This window comes from Ochotona princeps, chromosome 23 (assembly GCF_030435755.1).
Source record: "Ochotona princeps isolate mOchPri1 chromosome 23, mOchPri1.hap1, whole genome shotgun sequence".
Classification (NCBI taxonomy): Eukaryota; Metazoa; Chordata; class Mammalia; order Lagomorpha; family Ochotonidae; genus Ochotona; species Ochotona princeps.
This window is the reverse complement of record NC_080854.1, coordinates 18,923,994-18,940,414: the sequence shown is the minus strand read 5'-3', so window position 1 is coordinate 18,940,414 and position 16,421 is coordinate 18,923,994. Positions and strand designations below refer to the sequence as shown.

Genomic DNA, 16,421 nt, shown 5'->3' with positions numbered 1-16,421 from the left:
GTGCTAAAGACCTGCTTTGTTGGCGGCGCTGATTTTGTCGATAGCTGCTGGCCGTTAAGTCTGCGTGCCTCCTGGAGTTCTATTGGGTGGAGTGTGTAGGGTGCCCACGGAGCTGTGTTTTCTGGGGGGCCTGTGTCATGCTCTAAGCTGGAAGTGATTTTGTTCCCAGGTTAGCTCTTGTGCAGCTGACCTCCCTTCAGACTAACAGTGCCTGGTTCTATGAAAATGGCCTGATTATAATTTTTAAATGAATAAAACTTTTGAGGAAGTCTCTTTCTAAAAATCTCTAGTATGCACATAAGCTTAAAACTTTTTTCAATATCAGAAAAATCAGAATTGGAATCACCATTACACTTAATTTCTAATACATCAGTGCATACTTAGGTTCATACATGGCTTGATTTCATTTGCATTTTAATACTTACCTTTAATAATATGTTAAATACTGATACACCCACTCTGCCAGGATGTCCTATAGTTAAATGTACAGTCTCCATTCCCGAAAATTCCATGCTATCATTCTAAATGCTTTTTACATGATTTATTTTTCAGAATTATCTTTTTACATTTTAATTTGAGAGCCAGAGAGACAATCAGAAAGAGCCCTTTCATCTGCCAGTTCACTCTTGAATATTTGCAAAAACCTGAATCCTGGAGCCTGGACCTCGTCTGTGTCTCTCATGTGGGTGTTAGGGTCCTAGGCTCTTGAGCACCTGCCACCTCCCAGGGTACATAGTCATGAAAAGCTGAATTACAATGCAGGTAGGAGTAGAAACGGGCGCCCACTGTGGGCCGGAGACACCCCAAGCTTTACAGCTTTACTGACCCTGCGCTCTAAATGCTGTTTTAGTGACCATGTATTCATCGATTTCTAAATGTGTGAGCTGTGCAACTATAAATAAGAACCAATTATGTAGAGTTTTAAAAAATAAAAACGAATTAAATACTAAATAGTTGTGCTGAAAATAGACTAAGCATACCCTCAGGGGTGTCCACTGGTAAAATTGAGGTCTTGCTTTTCTAGCCTGTTTTTTTTTTTTTTTTTTGCAATGTATTGTATAACCGTATAAATGCATAGTAAATCATATACATTAATTTTTAAAATAAATATGATCCATAATTGCAGTTTTGCTATAACAACATAATATGGTTATCAGTATTTGCTAATATATAAAGAGACCTAGGGGCAGGCTAAGCTGCCACAGCACCAGCATCATAATGTTAGAGTGCTGGTTTGAGTCCCCACTGCTCTATTCAGCCCAGTTTCCTGCTAGTGAACCTGAAAAGGCAGCATGTAACCCAAGTGCTTAGGTGCTTACTTGGAATTCCTGGATTCAGTTCCTGGCTCCTGGCCTCGACTTAGCCCTGGCCATTCGGGCAATTTGGGGAGTGACCCTACAGATGGAAGGTGCCTGTGTCTCCCTGTTACTCTGCCTTTCAAATGTATACAAAAACAAATACATGTATACATAGTAAATACATGTTTGTATATATGTATATAAGGAGAGAGATACTCCATTCTTAAGAAAACACATGGGATCGGCACAGTAGCCTAGTGGCTAAAGTCCTCGCCTTGCACATGCCAGGATCCCATATGGGCACCGGTTTGTGTCCTGGCAGCGCCACTCCCCATCCAACTCCCTGCCTGTGTCCTGGGAAAGCAGTGGAGGACTGCCCAAAGCCTTGGGACCCTGTACCTGCATGGGAGTCCCAGACGAAGCTCCTGTCTCCTGGGTTCACATTGGCTTGGCTCTGGCTCTCGCGGCCACTTGGGGAGTGAAGCAGTGGATGGAAGATCTTTCTTTCTGTCCCCCCTTTTCTGTACATCTGACTTTCCAATAAAGTAAAATAAATCTTTAAGAAAATGACAAAGAAAATGGTTTATTTTACTTGAAAGATGGGAAGACAGAGATATCTCATTGGCTGTTTTATTTCCCAGGCGACCACAATAGCTGGAGCTGGACCAGGCCACTTGGGTGGCCGGAATCCAAGTCTTTGTGCTGCTTTCTCAGACACGTTAGTAGGGGACTGGACTGGAAAGAGCAGCTGGGACTCCGATGTGGCACGCGATAGTAAGCTGTGGCTTCATCTGCAGCTCCTACTTCACATCTTCATGGTTCTTCAATGTTTCCCGGTTATTTTCAATTCTCTGCTGTTACAGCAGTGTTGTAACACTGTTTCTTTTCATGTTTGTGCCTTTCTGGGATTATTTCATTTAAAATCATTTTCTAGTAGTGAATTGAAGGGTATGAGTTTTTGTTATTAGCTATCGGCTTATTTATTTACTTATGAGGACCCTTCAGAAACCCAGTTTGCAATCTTACCATCACTGCACAGAGCTCAGGGCGGGGACTATCCTGTCAAGCCATCCTTTCAAAAGAGGCATTGTGGAAGAGGTGACTGGGCACTGCCTGCCTCGTGATGAGATACAGTCAGGCCAGCAGTAGAGCGGAAAAAACCATCTGCAGGGCGCCAGCGTCAGAGTGCTGAGGGCTGGACGCCCCGTCGTGCTTATTCAGATCTGCCCGTCCAACACCTGGCATCATTTACATACTGACTTTTTTTCCCTAAGTTATCCTTCAGAAGGATTTTATAACACGCATTTCCTTGTCTGAAGAACATGGGAGCCACGGCCACCAAGAGTGTTCCATCAGAAATTGTAGAGAAAGAACTCCTTCGGCATGACCCGGATTCCAACTCAGACATGCTGGCCTCTCGAGGGCTGACTCCCCAGGAGTCTGAGACGTTGGAGGATGTCACAGACCCCCGGAGGAGAAGTGGAGAGCGGTTCCTCTGGGTGCAGGAGGAAGGAGCAGTGAGCTGGGAGCCTTTGCCCCAGTGTTTATACAGCACGTTTCCAGGGTCAGCTGCCGTTCAGTGCTTGAGTTGTGGTAAGTTGAATATTTACACTTTGGAGGGTGTGACGGAGGGGGTAGATTTTCTGGGAAAAAAGAAAATGTTTGCCTTTCAATTTTTGTTTGTCTTTTTCCCAAAGATAAGTTTCACTGAAATGGGAAGGGGGAAAATACCTTGAAGGGAAATGATGCTTCTTCAGAGGATTGAGAAAAGGCTGTTGAAACTGTCCCTCCAACTTGGAACTGCCTCGGGGGTCAGTGCCCTGGCGCTGGTTGATACCCTGGGCTCTCAGGGTGGAGAGAAGGCTGTTACTAGTGGTGCCGTCTGAGGTCTCTTCCCTGTGAGTGAATGCACTGGGACTCATAGTTCCAAGCAGTGTCTTTCACTTAGCATAGCTGTTTTGAAAATGTAGGAAAAAGCATGGGCCTGATGCAGTAGCCTAGTGGATAAAGTCCTTGCCTTGCACATGCACATGCTGGGATCCCATATAGGTGACAGTTCTAATCCTGGCAGCCCGGCTTCCCATCCAGCTCCCTGCTTGTGGCCTGGGGATGCAGTTGAGGACGGCCCAAAACCTTGGGATCCTGTACCTGCTTGGTATACCTGGAAGAAGCTCCTGGCTCCTGGCTCCTGGCTTAGGATCAGCTTATCTCTGGCTGTGGCGGCCGCTTGGGAAGTGAATTGGTGCACAGAAGATCTTCCTCTCTGTCTCTCCTCCTCTCTGTATATCTGACTTTACAATAAAAAAAAAAAAATGAAATTTAAAAAAAAAAAGAAAAAAATGTAGGGAAAAACAATTGTTAGTACACATAAGTGGTGGATCAGAAACTTCATTTTCCCTGAAATAATGCTACTAGAACCCCAGTTTTCTGAAATAATTAACATGCAAATGCTATCTCTTTTCAAAATTATTTTTTTTACTAAGTTTTGAATTTTTAAAAAAGATTTATTTATTTATTTTGGGGGAAAGATAGATTTACATAGAGGAGAGACAGAAAGATCTTCCAGCCAGGGGAGGATTGGCCAATCAAGCCATCACGCCATGCCTCTTGAATTTTTAAGAAAAGACTGATTTATACATATGAAAGCTACAGTGACAGAAAGAGGGAGAGACAAGAGGTCTCTCATTCAATCCCCAGAGACTCCGAACAGCTGGAACTGCTCCCGGCTGGAAGCAGCGCCTTGGAATTCCATCTGGTTTCCCCTGAGGGTGGCAGCAGCCCTCCTCCACTGCTCTTCGGGTGTGTTAGCTGGGAACTGGAGCAGGAGTGGAGCAGCTGGACTTGAACCAGCACCAATATGAAAGGCTGGCATTGCGATGGTGGACTAATGTGATGCACCAAAACACCAAGCCCTATGTTTTGATTTTAGTTGGCAGTTAGTAATAGTAATTGCATGTATTTGTGGGGCACAGTATACTGTGTGTGTGTGGTCCATGTGAATCATTCAGTCTTACTGGCATATTCATAACCTTAAATATGTATCTTTTTTGCATTAGAAACATCCACATCCTCCCTAGTTATTTTGAAATGTAGAAAAATGCTATTTCTTCAGTGTTTTGAAGATAGTAAATGGTAGATAGGGGAACACTTTTTCGAAAATGTATACTTAGCAGTTCTGTAAATTGCCAAAAATAGGTAGGCGTGGTTCCTTTTCTAGGAACTGAGAAAATATTCCAGATTATTTTAAGGGAAGTTAGAGTTGGATGATTCAGAAAAAGCAGTGAACATTAGTCATAAAAACTGTTCATAAGATTGAATTATTTTGTTTTACTCACCCTGTGAAATTATTGGAAAGGCTCAGGCTTTAGAGCAAAGTGGTGATATAGTCTGATTTTTTCTACCCTCTGAGAAAGAAGAAAGTTCTGACAATTGTTTGTATGCAAAGATTGTGGGAATGGAAACTATGGTGGAAAGCAAAGAGGGACGATGTTTTTGAGATCTTGAAACTCAAGTTATTTTAACACTTTCATGTTGTTGGTTGAGGAAGCAATGCCAATTATCATTTTTTTTCTTTCCAGAATGTTTAACACATGGTGATAATGCAACTTGTCAACCTCTGTGGGTCAGCCAGAATCCAGAGGATGAGCCTGGGAATCCTGAGACCACGTGCTCTTTCGAAGAAAAGAAACTCTTAGATTTAGAAACCTCTGGGCTTTTCAGAAACCAGAAAACTGCATGTAAGGAACCAGTCTTGCGCTCCAGGGAGAATAAGAAAGAACACAGCACAGTGAAAGTCTCATTGCCAAATTCAGTTGAGAAAGTTGTACATCAAGTTCCAGCAATGATTACCTATTTAAGGGATGGAGAGAGATATGAGGAGCCCGATGATTCTTTGTATTTAGGAGAAGAGGACTATCAGGAAATTGCCGGAATGCCTGCAGATGCAGAAGCCACTGTGACAGAGAGCAGTGTGGATGACCCAGGTCACATGGTACATGACAGTGAGGGCCACTCTGAAGAATTTGATGCCGCAGAGTTTTCTGGTGGAGAGCACAGCTGTGAAGACTCAGAAACCAGCATTTGCTTGGAGGAGGAAGAGAAAAGTCTGGAAGGTAGGGTTGTGATGTATGTGTAGTTTGGTGGGTAGCAGCGTGAAAAGGCACTCAGAACTTAGGCAGTGGTGGACAGTACGGTTGCCCCTCAGTACCCACAGGGTTTTCCACGGAATTCCAGGATTCCCTAGGGATCCCATACTCTGTAAAATGCTCAACATGACCTCGTCTTTGCATCACGTCTATGCATGTTGTTCCTCCACATATTTTGTTATTTACTTATTTATTTTAAAATATTTATTAATTATTTTTTGAAAGATTTATTTGCTTTTATTGCAAAGTCAGAAATATAGAGAGGAGAAGAGACAGAGAGAAAGATCTTCTGTCTGATGATTCACTCCCCAAGCAGCCGCAGTGGCTGGTGCTGTGCTGATCTGAAGCCAGGAGCCAGGAACTTCCTCCAGGTCTCCCACACAGGTGCAGGTCCCAAGGCTTTGGGCCGTCCTCAACTGCTTTCTCAGGCCACAAGCAGGGAGCTGGATGGGAAGTGGAGCTGCCGGAACTAGAACTGGCACCCGTATGGGATCCCGGTGGGTGCAAGGTGAGGATTTTAGCCACTAGGCCAGTGTGCTGGGCCCAAAAGATTTATTTATTTTTATTGTAAAGTCAGATATGCAGAGAGCAGGAGAGACAGAGAAGCTCTTTCGTCTGTTGATTCACTTCCCCAAGAGGCAGCAACGGTCAGAGTTGCACTGATCCAAAGTCAGGAGCCAGCAGCCTCTTCCTGGCCTCCCATGTGGGTGCAGGGTCCCAAGGCTTTGGTCAATTCTTCACTGCTTTCCTAGGCCACAAGCAGGGAACTGGATGGGAAGTGGGGCTGCTGGGATTTGAACCAGTGCCCATATAGGATCCCGGACCATGCAAGGCAAGGACTTTAGCCACTAGGTTTCTGTGTCGGATACCCTCCATATACTTTAAATCACCTCTAGGTTATTTATAAAACCGTATACAATGTAAATGCTGTTGTAAATAGTTGTTAGATTTTATTGCTTGGGGAATTATCTGTACATGTTCAGTGCAGATGTAAACTGCTTTTCAAATATTTTTGATCTGTGGTTGGTTGCGTCTGAGAATATGAAACCTATGACTATAAGAGGATGACTGTTTCAGCAAAAATAAATATTGATTGTGGGCTCATAGGCTTCTGTCATGACCTGCCGTCTAACCCTTCACCTTAGGTGTTGCCTTCATTCTCCTGATTACACCATGTTACTCATGTTAGTGTCTGTGTGAGCAGAGGCATGGACATTATAGATATAACCGTTGAAGAGGAAGTACTTAGTAGACATGTATTTGGTGAATGGTTTAAGATTCCCAAAGCTTGTTGCTTGGCTTGATCTAGTCCGTAGTGTCTTTTGTCTTTTTAAATGCTTATTTTATTTATTTAGAAGGGAGAATAACAGAGAGAAAGGGAGAAACATTCATCTGCTCTGTGCCTTTTCAATGACCTCAATAGCGAGGGTTGAGCCAGACTGGAGTCAGACCAACTGCAGCTGGTCTTCCACCTCGCCAGCAGGGGCCCAAACACTTGGGCTGCCTTCTGCTGCTTTCCCTCTGCCTTAGCAGGGGACTGGATGGGGTGTGGGGCATCCAGGCCTCTAACTGGTTCTCTGATACAAGATACTGGAATCACAAGTTGTGAATTAACCTGCAAGCGACACAATGCCACACCCCATATCATCTTTATGAAAAAAATTATTTTAGTAGAGTGTTTTTCTTTCTTAAGTTTTTTATTTACTTATTTAGGTTGAAATGCAGAGAGAGATCAGGTGGTATCTCATATTTTGGTTCACTGCTCAAATGTCTTCAACAGCCAGGGCTGGTTGAGGCTGACTGTGGGAGCTTAGAATTCCATCCACGTCTCCTTTAGGGGCAGTTGGGACCAAAGTGTTTGAGCTGTCATCTACTTCCTTCTAAGGTGTGCAAAAGGCTGGGCTGAAAGCAGAGTAGCCAGAATTCAAAGCAGCTTCTTCAGTATGGGATGTGGGCATCCTAAGTGATGTTAACTGCTGTGTCAAACACTTGCTCATCAACATGGTATCTTGAGTCTGAATATCTCTTCCTTTTTTTAAAGACTTATTTATTTATCTATTTCAAAAGACAGAATCAGAGAGAGAGAGAGAGAGAGAGAGATCTTCTGTCTGTGAATTTGCTTCCCAGATGGCTGCAACAACCAGAACCAGGCTGGCACAAAGCCAGGAGCCAGGAGCTTTTCTCCAGGTGTCTCATGTGAGTTCAAGGACCCAAGGACTTGGGCCATCCTCTGCTGCCTTCCCAGATGTATCAGCAGGTAGCTGGATCAAAAGTAGAGCGGCTGGGACTCAAACCAGTGCCACAAGAAAAAGCTCTGCCCACTAAACTACAGCACTTGTCCCCCTTGAGTATTTTTTATGCAAATTCGAACCATGAGAAATGCTTCATTTGGAAAGAGTTTGCCGGGACTCTAATAACAACGTGCCACAGAATGGATGTCTTCAATACCAAATAATAGAAATTAATTAACCTAAAGTCTGAGGTCCAGGCTCTGGCAGGATGGTTCCTCCTATGAAGAATTTGCTCATAGTCTTTGGTGTAAGGATTAGCCAGTTGAGCAGTAGTGACATCCCCAAGTAAAGGATTGGTTTATGGTGAAAAGAATACAACAATAATGCCATTATATTTCAGCATCATTTGGTTAATATGATAACATTAAAAAAAAAACCACATTTTATCTATCTGAGTTACAGAGTGGAAAGTGAAAGAGATCTTCTATCTGCTGGTTCACTCCCTAACTTGCTGCAACAGCCACAACTGGGTCAGGCCAAATCAGGAGCCCAGGACTTCATTTCGGTCTTTTACAAGTGTGGCAGGGACCCAAGCACTTTGGCCATCTTCTGCAACTTTCCCAGGCACGTTAGAACGGAGCTGGACTGGAAGTACAATAGCTGGAACTCAAACCAGTGCTCATGTGTATTGCTGGTATGGCAGGTGGTAGCTTAACCTGCTACATCATGATGTGGATCCTTAGTGTGATAGCATTTATGAAAAAATAAAACAGCATCCAGTAAGCAAAGCTGTGTTTCTGCATATCCTTGCATGCTTATGTGTTTGCATAGGGAAAGAATGGGAAACAACATGCAACACTGTATTTATGCTCTGTTAGAAGGATAGCAGAAATGGCAAAGTGGGTAAAAGGGGACTTTCACTTTCTTTGTATTGTTTCATCTCTTTTTTTTTTTAGTGAAAATGACAATTATTTTTGTCTTCAGAGTCAGTGGAGGAAAAATTAGACTCTGAACATGGTATTCACTAAGTGTCTTCTTTCCTACAGAAAGAAAAAGGGTATTTAAAGATGTCCTGTCACATTTGAACATGGATAGAAGCAGAAAACTTCTGCCAGAGTCTGTTCACCAGTTCTCCTTAGATCGAGGATACAGGTGGAACCCTGAGACTGCAGGAGGCTTAGCTTGGGAGTTCTTGATGAAGGTTCAAGCCCTGGATGTGACAGCCAGAGATTTAGTCCTCAGGCATACGCTTGTAGATGAAGAAAACCAAGAGGAATCGCCAACTGGCGTGCAGAAGTTGGAAACTCCAGGCACCCAAACCATCAATCCCCTGGATGTCATTTGTGCCTGCATGCTGTGTGCAGGCAGCTCTTTGCAACGTGAAATCATGTCAAACATGTATCAATGCCAGTTTGCTCTTCCCCTGTTATTGCCAGATGCAGAAAACAACAGAAACATGTTAATGCTGGGGGCCATGAAGGACATTGTGAAGAATCGGTCGACAGAGTCCTCAGGAAGCCCCACGGGGGACACGGAAACATCTCTGGCTGGCATGAAGATGCCTGTCATTTCCTTTGTGCGTCTGGGACACTGTAGCTTCTCAAAGTCCAGAATCCTCAACACACTGCTGAGCCCTGCCGAGCTGGAACCACAGAATGTATTTCTGCACCAGGATTTGGCTGTTTTGGTGCTTCCCCGGCAAATCTCTGACGGCCTGGTTGAAATAACGTGGTGCTTTTCAGATAACATCCATTTAATGGAAAACTCTAGTGTTTTCCAAAAGCCTGTGGCGATAGCCAACCTCCGTGGCGATTTAGAGAGCTTTTGGACACAGTTTAGTTTTCTGATGGAAATTTCCTCAGCTCTGTTTTTTTTCACTGACTGCTTAGGTGAGAAGGAAAGGAACCTGCTCATGTTTTTAGGAGAAACATCCATGAAAAGGTGCTGCTACTTTGTTCTCAGTCCTCAGGCCAAGGAGAGTGAAGAGGCTCAGATTTTCCAGAGGCTCCTCAAACTGAACCCATCACAGCTATTGTTTTGGGAAGGAGAGGAACATGCAGACAGGAGGGAGAACATGAAGGGTCTTCAAGCTGCCCTCCAGGAAGTGATGTCCTCATCACTCAAGTGTGTGTCTGTGGAGGACATGGCTTCTCTGGCCAGGGAGTTGGGAATTCATGTAGACCAGGACTTTGAGATCGATCAAAGAAATCAAGTTTCTTCTAGCAAGCACATGGCTGGAATAGCTGAAGGTGATGGTTTGCAAAGCCTATCTGAGACCCAAGACAAGATGCTTCATAGAGAGCCTGGGGCTAGACATGAAATGAGTCAGAATGCTCAGAGTTATCACCACACTCCAGTATTCATGTCTCCTGGAGGGAACTCCCAAGCTTTACTAACCAGAACTGGAGATAACTCTAATCAAGTTTCCTTGAAAGTCCCCATGATTGTGAGCCCCCACCTTGGATCGGAACAGAGATCTAAATGGTTCTGTTCTTTCTCCCTTCAGGATACAAGGGCCCATGCCCAAGGTGTAAGCTTGGGCACTCAATGCTTCCAACCCCAGATATTTCATTCAGAGGCAAGACTCATGAACTTTTCAAGAAGGGCTCAAGGAAATCCCTCTGATGGAATACTTGGGAGGCCACCCATTCCCATTTTGCCATCAGTGTGGGCCCTTCCTCAGAGAACACAAACAGTGGGAGCTGGGGCATTGGTCTCCCAGGTGGGTCACTCTAATTCTCTGGGTTTCCAGCTGGCAGGAGCTGGCAGGAAGCCACAGCCTGGGCAAGCTTGTGCCCAAGGAACACAGCTGACTAAAACAGCTGACACATATAGGAGAATAACCTCTGATAATAAAGAGCCTCATATCTTTCAACCAGCAGGAACAAAACCTCTTCCTCAGCGAAGTGCCCAACTAACAATACAAGGGTGTCCTTCAAATCCTGCTCTTTCAACAGGATCCTATTCTATCACTGAGAACAAACTTTTACCCAGCTCTCAGTCCAAATCCCATCAGCCCATGCCATCCCAAGGAGTCCAGCTTTTCCAGTCTAAATCTTCTTCACCTGTGTTGTTCCAAACTAAGCCCCAGCCCTCCCATGCTGGACCTGCTCCACCCAAAGCCACTCAGCACAAGCCACACCAGGCCCACCCCTCTCAAGATAAACCTCCCCAGCCCAGATTCAGACACAGTCAACCCAACTCATCTCAGACCAGTTCTTCAAAGAGCAAAGCAAATCACTCAAGAGCAAGACCCAAGAGGGCTGGGAGGCACTAAAGTGCCTTAGTCTAGGGATCGTATAGGCCACTCCCATCCCATAGCAACCACAAGAGAAGTTCCTGTCCTTGGCCTGACATGCTAAAGCAGATGCAAGGCTCACCTGGATATCATTCATGATTTCTGCATGACCGTTGTATCCACCACCAAGAGGAAAATGCAAAAATGATTCTGAGTAGAACTCAATAGTAACCAAAAGAATTGAATCCAGCCTTGAAAGCTAGCTAATGTATAACTTGAATCCAGGGCATGGGGACTGTGAGATGGCTCCATTTGAAGAAAACTGAAGTTGGGGTCTCTTGTTGCAGGGCTGCCATGAAGAGGGCTCAGGTTGTCTCACTGTTGTGAGACAAACTGCCTTTGATTTTGGCTGCTCTGGAGGAGACCTGATCAAGTATCATCCACTTTTGGGATAATTACATCAACTTGCGCTAATATAGTAGCAGTCTCAGTTGGCTTGGATAATAAAATTCTAGCAACCAGTAAGATGAATTATTTTGCATTTACTTGAGGAATGACTTGTGTATGTTTCATATGTTGAATATAACAGTTAAGAAAATATGGCTTATTAGAAAATGTTGTGTACAAACAAGAATCTGGTCTGGGAACACCTCAGACAAAGTTTCTTTGGGAATCTCCCCAATCAAACTGCCGGATTCAGAACCCTAACACAGAAGACAGAACAAGTCAATCAAGCACCTCAGCTATATGTTGGCAGTGAAATACTGGGCAAATGGAGACTCTATGATGGACTATGTCAATCAGTGGATTCTTCAACGACCTCATCGTGCATGGAGTGGCGAGATTGGCAGTGATTCATAACTGGTGAACTATCAAAACCACTTCAGCAAGACTCTCGGAGCATGCCCCACATCCAGGACCTGGGGTGGTTGGGAAACTGGGTGGGGCTTCTCCCTCAGTATCTCCCTTTACCTCAGATACATGAAGGAAACAATATAGAAATAATAGTCTAACCCACTTTCCTATAGCCCTTGAACCTTTTTACCCTAATTAACTATGTAAAGATTGTCAAAAATAGAATAAAAAAAGAATGGAAAAATGTTGTATATTAGCCTCATATTTTTAATTGTAAAACATATTGTATTTTTATTTTAGGGTTGTGATTTGGAATTGAACAGATTGAGAGATTTCCGAAGTTTGTAGAAAGAACTGAAATGCTTAACATGATATAAGACACATAAAATTTATAGCTTCATCGACTTTATCTCCTGAACACTTAAAAAAGTTTTATTTTTATTTGAAAGGCAGATTTTTAGAGAAAGATAAAGAGGGATGGTTCACTCCCCAGTTGACTGCAATGGCCAGAGCTGAGCTGATCTAAAACCAGGATTCAGGACGTACTTCCTGGCATCCTATGGGCACCAGGGGCCAAGTCCTTGGGCCATCCCCTGCTGCCTTCTCAGGCCATCAGCAGGGAACTGGATGGGAAATGGAGCAGCCGGGAACCAACCGGCACTTATATGGGATGCCAGCTTGCAGGTGGAGGATTAGCCAGTTGAGCCAGTAAGTTCTGCTAGTTAGAAGCCTTAAGTAAAAAGAATGCATTAAATTAAAAATACTTAAGTGAAGTTTAATTAGCTGTTTTGGATGGCACCAAATATAAATAAAGGACCACTGTCAAGTCCCTATTTCTCACAGACAAAGATACATTTCTTAAATATGGTAGAGGGTAAAGTGGAGGGTGAGTCAAGAGATAAGCATGTGCGTGTTCTCTGAAAGGCCCACAGTCCCTATGCAGTGTCTGTGAAACATCCTTGGTTCAAAGCAAAGATAAAATTTGACTACTGCCTGCCTTTGCTCTCTCTCCTTCCTCCCACAGATGGATTGATGAAGGAAATACTACTCAGTTAATACTGCTTCAGCTATCCCAACAGAAGAGTACCTTGGGTCCTGGGCACAGAGTGCCAGGGGCAGCTTGAGAAAGGCAGATGTAAGTGAGGATCAGTGAGTAGCAGTGAGTTTGGATGGAGAAGAAGCCCAAGAGGGGTTGTGGAAGGCCTGTGTAGGGACAGCCCAAAACAGCAGAGGGGACCTCTAACATTTTATCAAATCAGAGCCATTTTCCTTCTTTATAAATTGAAAGCTTCACATTTTTTGTGCCTGATAAAATTGTGTATTTTTATGCACTATTGTGTGATACTTTGATTCATATGTATGCTATGTGTTTTTCAAATCAGGAAGAATGCATCCATCTCCTCAAACATTTATCTTTTTTGGTGTGTGTGATGAAAACATTCAGAATCCTTTTTCCTAGCCTTTTAAAAATATAAATGTACAGTTATAACTTGTGCATTCACCAATTTTCCCTCTTACCCGCCTACTGTCTCCAACCTCTGGTAGCTACCATTCTGTTCTCTCAACTTTTATGAGATTAACTTTTCAGATTTCACAAATGAGTGGGATAATGTGGTATTTGTTCTTCTGTGCCTGATTTATTTCTGAGAGTCTGTTTCAAAGAGGGAAGGATGCTTTGATGCTCTTTTACTGTCTGTGTTAGAGTGAACAATCATTGGCAGAGATAGTTAATTTTATCTGAAATTCCAGAATTGATTTGGGGTTGAGTGGACAGGAAAATTCCACTCATCAGGAAGCAACAGTAAACAGTGCAAAATCATAGTTGTGTTCAGGGAAGCATTATTTTTAATAATAGCACGCTCTGCATATTTCATCGGTTCCTGTGTATCATTACACACTGTTCTTTGTTTACTGACACGTAGGACTCAGTCACAGTGTACTGATCTCGTTAGGAAACACCAGTCCTTAGGGTGTGGTAGGCACTAAGGCATTGCTTCAGCCCCCGAGGATCTCTTACAACATTAGCCAACTGTGTCGTTTCGGAAAATCCGCAAGCTAACATACATTCTGGCCCTGCATGGCTCTTGTCATCATGTTCAAGGAAGAAGAGGACACAGAAGCTCTGCAGAGGAGAGCGGAGGTGTGAATAGGGTTGAGGAAGCAAGCATTTAGGCCATGTGGTTGAGGTAGAAAATCCTATACTTACAGGTAGAAAAGATTTTTTTCCTTCTTCTTTTCTTCCCTGCTTCCCCTCATTTACTTCCTCGTAAGATAGAATGCCAGAGTGGGGGGCAGGAAAGAAATTCCATTTGCTGTTTTACTCCCCACACGGCCACAAGTGCCAGAGCTAGGCCAGGCTGAAGCCAGGAGCCAGAAGTTTCATGTGGGCCTCCCACTTGGGTGCCGGAGCCCAAGCACTTTGACTGTCCTCTGCTCTTTCCCAGGAGCATTAGCAAGGAGCTGGATTGAAAGGGGAACATTGGGCCCGGCGGCGTGGCCTAGCGGCTAAAGTCCTCGCCTTAAAAGCCCCGGGATCCCATATGGGCACCGGTTCTAGTCCCGGCAGCTCCACTTCCCATCCAGCTCCCTGCTTGTGGCCTGGGAAAGCAGTCGAGGACGGCCCAATGCATTGGGACACTGCACCCGTGTGGGAGACCTGGAAGAGGTTCCTGGTTCCCGGCTTCGGATGGGCGCGCACCGGCCCGTTGTGGCTCACTTGGGGAGTGAATCATCGGACGGAAGATTTTCCTCTCTGTCTCTCCTCCTCTGTGTATATCTGGCTGTAATAAAATGAATAAATCTTTAAAAAAAAAAGGGGGGGGAACATTCAGAACTCCAACTGGTGCCTGTATGAGGTGGTGGCATTGCAGGCTCTGCCTTAATGCACTATACCACAATATCTGAATAAACTGTGTATGTAGCACGTGCAAAGTTCCTGTAGCCAGCAATAGATCTCAATGTTACAATATCTTAGAGATTTTTTTCCAGAAAAGGTTGATTGATTTGTAAGACAAAGTGACAGGGAGAGAGGGATAAATGGAATCTCTTGGAAAGGACTGTTTTTTTTTTTTTTTTTTTTTTTTTTTTTTTTAATCCTAATACTAGAAGCCACAACCTTGTCAAAGAGCAGAAGCCCCAGGAGTTGCATCTGGATGTCACTGATCTCTTAGGCCTTACAGGTGATTCCAGGATGAGGAGAGGGTTGGGCGCTGTTGCTCTAGGGCTTTGCTAATGACACTGTGGTCTGGACCAACACCTTGGGCTACATGCCCAGCACAACCTCAGTTCCGCATCTTCCTCTGCCTCCTTATCACAATCTGCATTTTAGCAAAATCCCTGGGTATTTCATATGCACACTAAAATTTGAGACACGTTTTCTGAAGAAAGAGAATGAAAACCATAAGGAAGATTTACAGAAAATCGATTCGGTGCACTCAGACTTAGAAGCTGAGGGGGGAGGGGTGGAAACAGGAGGGGGAAGCGAGAAAGGGGGAGGATGGGAGGGTGTACGGCAGAAGACCATCCTTGCTGTGGAGGTGTCTCAGATGCACTGGGAAGAGCAGGGTCTGCAGCTTTGAAACAGGTGAGCTTGGACAAGGAGGGGGACTAGGCCTTATTTTGATATTGGAAAGATGAAGAAATAGGTAATAGATTTCCAAGTTGTTGGATGGAAAAAGAAAAGTGTTGGAGTTGACTCTTGATGATGGTGGTTTTCTGCTTTCCTCAAGACAGTAGCAGGTCATAAGCTAAAGGCAAATAGGGCAAAAGCGAATGCAGTGACACTGTCTACCCAGGACATGACTGAGCTCTGGGTGCGGTGAGTTGGTACTGCTTGCTGTGGAGAAAGTGGCAATTGAATGTGCACTCCGGGGTGAATCCACAATTATGTTTCCAGCTGAAAGTCACAAAAGCCTCAAGAACTGTAACTTTCATCACGGCCCTGCTCCCAGTGCTGGAGTCGCTGACGGTGTGAGTTACAGCAGTGTAGGAAAGGAGCCCCCGAGTGAGAAGGGGCACCCAAGCTAATACCTTGGGTTTAACTTCCAGAGGCTTTGGACGAAGAACTTCTCTAAGCTCTTGTGTCCAGATCTTGTCCACAAAGTCCGGTATTCAGGAGGCTACCACTTAGGACTTCTGTGTGAGTTTACGTGAAGGGACAAAGTTAAAAGGTCAAATGAAAGGGCACCTGACTTGAGGGACCATCAACTGCTTTCCCAGGCCACAAGTAGGGAGCTGGATGGGAGGCATGGCGGTCGGGTCATGAACCAGCAGCTATATGGGATCCTGGCGTGTACAAGGCAAGGACTTTAACTATTAGGCTACCGCACTGGGCCCTATAATAATTTTTTATACTAATCTCTGCATAGAACTTTATACTACTTGGCGTTTTTCTTGTTTATTTATATGGCTATAATTATTCTTTCTTACTATCTCAGATTAGAATTTCCAGGGTGAGGTCCAGGATGATGGTTTAGTGGTTGCCTTGCATGATCCAGAATCTCGTATGGGTGCCAGTTCATGTCCCGGCTGCTCCACTTCCCATTAAGTTCCCTGTTGTGGCCTGGGAAAGCTGTGGAGGATGTTCAAGGCCTTGGGACCCTGCACCCACGTGGGAGACCTGGAGGAGGTTCTGGCTCCTGGCTTTGAATTGGCG

At 44.4% G+C, this 16,421-nt stretch overlaps 1 protein-coding gene across 1 annotated transcript; it reads left to right on the top strand.

Annotated features, from left to right (window-relative positions):
* Positions 1-2,620: 2,620 nt before the first annotated feature.
* CARD6 (caspase recruitment domain family member 6) lies at positions 2,621-10,951 on the top strand. The gene is made up of 3 exons (XM_004583779.2): positions 2,621-2,891; positions 4,877-5,410; positions 8,721-10,951. Exons 1-3 carry the CDS (start codon positions 2,621-2,623, stop codon positions 10,949-10,951), a joined length of 3,036 nt encoding a protein of 1,011 aa, XP_004583836.2.
* The last annotated feature ends 5,470 nt before the right edge of the window (positions 10,952-16,421 follow it).